The sequence below is a fragment of the Corapipo altera genome, unplaced genomic scaffold (genome assembly GCF_003945725.1).
Source record: "Corapipo altera isolate COAL_440 unplaced genomic scaffold, ASM394572v1 61941, whole genome shotgun sequence".
Taxonomy (NCBI): domain Eukaryota; kingdom Metazoa; phylum Chordata; class Aves; order Passeriformes; family Pipridae; genus Corapipo; species Corapipo altera.
In genome coordinates, this window is record NW_020886537.1 from 1 (window position 1) to 5773 (window position 5773).

The 5773-nt window shown below is 39.9% G+C and overlaps 1 protein-coding gene across 1 annotated transcript; it reads right to left on the reverse strand.

Annotated features, from left to right (window-relative positions):
- Positions 1 to 24: 24 nt before the first annotated feature.
- LOC113941238 (complement factor H-like) lies at positions 25 to 5505 on the reverse strand. Its single transcript, XM_027632396.1, has 7 exons — positions 5311 to 5505; positions 4219 to 4401; positions 3428 to 3607; positions 2814 to 3020; positions 2057 to 2234; positions 1231 to 1407; positions 25 to 227 (listed from the first exon to the last, which is right to left on the reverse strand). The coding sequence occupies exons 1-5, from the start codon at positions 5483 to 5485 to the stop codon at positions 2059 to 2061; spliced, it is 921 nt and encodes a 306-aa protein (XP_027488197.1). The 5' UTR covers positions 5486 to 5505; the 3' UTR covers positions 25 to 227; positions 1231 to 1407; positions 2057 to 2058.
- Positions 5506 to 5773: the final 268 nt, after the last annotated feature.

Genomic DNA, 5773 nt, shown 5'->3' on the forward strand with positions numbered 1-5773 from the left:
AGAGAGAGAGAGAGAGAGAGAGAGAGAGAGAGAGAGAGAGAGAGAGAAATTACCTTTGCACTTTGGCAGCTCTGTCCAGGTCCCGTTCTGGCACACTACAGTGGAAGTCCCAGTCATCTTAAAACCTTGCCAGCAGTCATAGTTAGCAGTCTCCCCAGGGAGATACTTTGTCTTTTTAATATTAATTCTACCACCAGCAATTTCTGGAGGAGGTTCACATGTCACATCTGAAAAGAGACAACTACAGTCACCTTTGCAGTTGTTGAGACGTTCATCTCTACAACCAAAAGTTAAAGGAATCAATCTGGTTACAATTTCTGTACAGATTTTCTGTCTCAGGTGGGTCACACCATGGAGAAAGCAATGAGGTGTGACAGTGGCAGCAGAAAATGATCTGGGACTCTCAGGAGATGAGCAGGGTCAATAAGAGTTTCTAGAAAAAGCCAATGTTTCTGTAGCTACGCTTAATGTCACAGAAGACACGGGAGCCTTCCCACATGCCCATGTCCCTCCCTAGGGAGCCCTGGCATTCCTGGAAACCACAGAGGTAACAGCCAAACTGACACTGTGCTGAAGTGCAGAGCTCTGGAGGACTGGCAGCACTGGAGGAGCTTGTCAGCCTGTGCTGCTCAGGGATGGGGGAATGCAGCCAGCTCCAAGGAGCTGTGTGAAAGCCAAGTAGCACTTGTTCACCCTGCAGCCACAGATTTCGGCAGGGCACAGGAGCACAGCTCATCGCCATTCCTTGTCACAGGAACAATCTTTCCAGTTCTATGGCCCTGGCAGACCTCACATGGTTTAGATCTGGGTCTCTGCTGGGATCTGCATTGGTCAGAGGGGAGCCCTGGAGTTTCTTCTCTCCCCTACTGCTGTTTCCATTCAGATACTTCCTGACAGCTTTGAACAGAAGACAGAAGCCCTTACATGTCTTTCCACTGAAGGTTGTTGAAATGGTGGACACTGGAGCAATACCAACAACATGCAGGAGAATGACAGTACAGCACATTTTTGGCCCTGCTGCTTCAAGACATTTTTGCTGTTGATGGAAATATTCCCAGTATTTCTAGAAGCATCAAGCTAAGTTAAAGTGCTGTGCAAGTAAGCAATAGAAACTACAAAGTTGAGGTACCCAAAGAAAAGAGAAGTAGAAAAGGTGAAGTCTTCAGAGTGTTTAGGTAGAGAAACAGTCCCCTCTATGCTAACAGGCAAGATGAAAGCACAGGTTCCTACCTCTGCACACTGGTGCTTGTGACCATTCACCATTTAAACAAGTGACGAAATTTCCACCTATCATTTGAAAATTGCTTTCACATTGATAATGCACTCTGGCACTGGGCAGATACCTCTCCTGTTGAGTGCCTGCAACTTGACCATTGGGGATTGCAGGTACAGGTCCACAGCTAACATCTGAAAAGAGAGAGGTGCATGTAAAGACTGCAGTACAGCAATATAAGAACCACAGAACATTGCATTCCAGAGCTCCTGATGAGCAAAAATGGTTTGTGTAATGCAGATAATTTTCTACAGGTAGAAAAAGAAGATAATTTGGTCTTTATTCTGCAATGCTTCACCACACAATATTATTTTTGCCTAAAGTGAGTAAAAAGAGAAAAGAAGTCACAGAGATCAGCCAATTGTGCAGATTGGTGCTGTTCAGCATTGTGTACCAATGGACTGGAGAGTGAGGAGATTTGCTTACTATTTGAAGGTAACTGTCAGAAACTGACATTTTTAGTGATGTGAAAATAAGATACATTACCCTACTAATTTTCTCCTCCTTTGCAGCCAAGATGCATTCCTCCATAAACATCTGCCTGCTTGATTTCAGCAGACAGCTAAGTTTCAGCTACTAGCTTCAGCCCACAAGGAAATGATTGCTTTGCTGATCTACGCTGCTTTTTGTTTCTCAGGAGCCAGAAAAATAGGTGTTTTAGCAGCCCATTCAAAGCAAGTCACCTGTTGGCTCTATTGGCCTGACTCACCTGCATGCCTGAGTTGAAATTCTATTAATTCACATGCAATATTGAGAAGGACTACTTAAAAGTAGAACCTATACCTTCACAGAAGGGCGGTGCTGTCCAATTTCCTTCTCTGCAAAGAATTTCGGGGGGAACCAACAATCAGGAACCCTGCATCACACTCGTAGCGAATTGTTTCACCAGGTTCATAAGTTTCCTTGGTTCTGCCTTCAAATTGAGCATTGGCAACTTTTGGAATACTTCCACATGACATTTCTGAAAAGATAACAGAAATCTGATGCTGGTACTAATGGGATACACATCAAAGGAATGTACTTTTTCCACCAAACAGATGCTTTAGTGAGCTATTTCTAACATCAGCATAGTCATCTGCTGACAGTGGATTATATAATTATAGTTAACTAATAATTACATAGGGAAGATTAAATAAGTTATTCCTCTAAACTAGCACAGATTTCAGTCACCAAAATATTTAGATCCTGTTTCTAAACATGCCAGAAAATTTGACTACAGGCTTCTGTCCCTTACTGTACTGAAGTGATTTCCACCACTGAGACTCCAAAGCAACTCTTAGTCACTACTGGACTCTCGAGAAAACAGGTCCTTGGATTATAAGGGTATGCCTAGGACTCACCTGGCAGAGATATGAACTGAACAAAGATTACAAGAATACAAAGGAATATTTAAAAACTAAGCTACATTCAGAAAGTCAGTTTTGCACCCAATCAGGATTGCTCTGAAGACATTCCACAGCAAAATAAAGCTTCAGTTTAAAAGTCTTTGCATTTTATTGTTAAATACACTTAAAAAAAAAAAGGTATTTTTTTATATTACCCAAGCATGCAGGAGCTAAAGTCCATTCTCCCATAGAACAAGTTATCTCAGTAGGTCCATTTAACATGTATCCAGAACGAGAAACATACTTAAATTTAGCACCAGTCAGATAAATTGATTTCCCTTCTATTTCAATTTTTAAGTTTGGATTTTCCAGCCTTGGAGCATCAGCACATTCTACAGGCTGTGGTGGCAAACATGGTCTTTCTAAAAAATGCAGAAAACAAAGATAAGCAATAATGCAATAAAATTAATATTGCAACTGCAACTAAGTAATAAATAATGCTGATTTACAGACTACGGGATACTATTTAAGGCTTCCAGTCAAAACTGAGACTCCATTATGCAATATACTATACAAACAAATAAGCACACAGCTCTTGAGAGACTACCTGAAAGTATTATATGCCATGTTAGATCAGTCTGTGTAAATAAAAAGACTGCAGTTGCTTAACTACACTTTCTTTAACAACTTATGTTCTATTGCTTTTCTGCAGTTACCTGTCCATGATAATCTTATGTAAATAACAGCATCCTCCTGCTAATGATGAGTGCAAATGCATAACACAGAAAGTCATAATAAAATAAATAGAAAAAAATATCCCAGTACTGACCCACACACTGAGGTGGTGATTGCCATTTCCCTTCTATGCAGGTTATTTCTTTTGCACCGATGAGCCGGAAACCATTGGCACATGAAAAAGCTATTTTACTCCCATGCCTGTAATTTCTTCCAGCTGTTGTCTGTTGAGCACCAGACACCTGAGGTGGAGGTGGGCACACACCCTCCTCAGCTAAGGACATATGTTCATGTTATAATAGAACATAAGATAAAGCATAGTAGTTCATCACAGATTAAAACACAAAGAACCAAGAAAACATTGATGTTGGATAACTCTCCAGTAGCTATCTCAAGCTTTAATTAATAAAACGACCATTTTGTTCTGCTTCAGAAACACCAGAGCTGCCTTCAGATGCTCATATGCTTTCAGAGTCATAGAAAAGACTGTCACAGTTGCCCACAGCAAGCTAAGCTGGAGCTTCTTTCCCCTTCACACATCTGCACACTCTGATGTGTTTGCCCTGTTCCTCTCTCTATGGTGAACTATTTTAGGAAAATTGAACCAACTTCTGGAATTCTTGTTTTGTTTTTCTTCAGACTTAGAGCTAAATGAGAATTGCAAACGAAAGCAAAGAAATAGGTTTCAAATCCGCCACTCAAGGAATGAAAGGCTCTTCCTGCCACAGGAAAGAAGAAAGGATGGCCGTGACTACCCTTTAGCATATACATCTGCATGTAAGCATTTCTATTTCAGACTATACAGAAACACTGAAAAGCTTTAATAATGATCATTTATCATTCCTACATAAAAAGAAGAAATGGTATGCAAATCTAAAAACATACCTGGACATTCAATCTCTGGTGTCCATTTGCCAGACACACAAGTTGCCTGTTTAATGTTTTTGTCAGCTGATGTACATCTGTAACGTATAACTTTATAAAAACCAATGCTTCTTTTTGACATGGAATGTTGACCAGAGCTTATAAACTCAACACCCACTGGAAGTTCACACTGAGGAGATGGATCTGAAAAAAAAAAAATAAACAAAAAGAGCTATAAAAGAAAATAGATTCAGTTCAGATAATATGTACTTATGAAGATATCATCAGTTTCTTAAGGCATGTCCATGTGAAAATGGGTTTTTATTTACTGTAATTTGAAGTGATGCCTAAGACTCCTAGATGACAGAAACAAAGACTTTTTTTCCAGCTACCTAAAGTAGAGACTGTTCTCAGTCCCCAAGCAATTTTTTTATGTTGACAGGATCCCTTTTGCTGAGTGCAGCAAATAATAATAATAAAAACCTAGCCAACATTTTATTCCCTAAAACTATAGAAAGGCTGTGAAATGAGCAAAAAGAGAAGGGGACCTCATCAATGTCTACCAGGATCTACTAATATCTGAAGGATCTCAGGAGGAGGGAGCCAGGCTCTTCTCAGTGGTGCCAAACAAGAGGACAAGAGGCAATGGGCAGAAACTGATGCACAGGAACTTCCACATGAATATGAGGAAAAACTTTACTTTGTGGGTGCTTGAGCAGGGACATTAGACCAGATGGCCCACTGTGGTCCCCTCCAGCCTGACCTATTCTGGGATTCTGTGAAAAGGACTAATGCACATAAAAATGGTGAGGATGGGATAAGCCTAACACACTATTGCTATTAACATTAATTCCTTTTATTACTTGATTTTAACGACTATGCAAGTGTCTTTGATCTGCTCATAGTGCTTACGAAGTTGTAGGTGCAGAGTCTTTTCAGGATGAAGAACATGCTGCCATTTAAAAGAGGAGTAAATAAAACCCACTTAGTTTTGATGCATGAAACTGTAGTATGTCCGGCTACATATTGATTGCTGAAATCCTTGACATTTTGAACAGAACTATCTCACACTCACATCTGAAATATTATGAAAATAGTATGGAAAGAGATTACCAGCACAAAGAGGTAAAGGCTTCCATTCTCCATTAAGACATTTTATTTTCATTTGCTTAGAATTGCCAGAGCCTGATTTACATCCACAAATTACTTGATCGCCATGTGAAAACTGGGTCTGATCTGCCTGATATAGAGCAATGTTCGGAATAGAGGAAGGTGATTCACAGGGCATTTTGTCTTCTGTTGAAAAGAGCAGAATTATTCCACAATAATACTGGAGTTACATATGAATAGCTGAAAGAACTTAAAAATAACTATATTTGCATTTGGTGAGCCAAGCCTACTCCCATTAATTGTAACAACTAAACTTCAACACAACTGGAGTATGTGTATATCTTTTTCTCAGTTTACTAAATCCCTCTCTGTCTTTTCCCCTCCTTTTCCAACACTGTAGCATGACCCACAAGTAGTTTCAGCTAACGTTACTTTGCCAAACTGTTGATACATAAACTCTAAAGTG

Coding starts and splice junctions, on each gene's coding strand:
- LOC113941238 (XM_027632396.1), bottom strand. CDS start 5,485: ATGCCCTGTGAATCACCTTCCTCTATTCCGAACATTGCTCTATATCAG. Junction 4,402..5,310: donor GCCTTTACCTCTTTGTGCTG/GTAATCTCTTTC, acceptor TTTTTTTTTCAG/ATCCATCTCCTCAGTGTGAA. Junction 3,021..3,427: donor ATCACCACCTCAGTGTGTGG/GTCAGTACTGGG, acceptor TGCATTTTTTAG/AAAGACCATGTTTGCCACCA.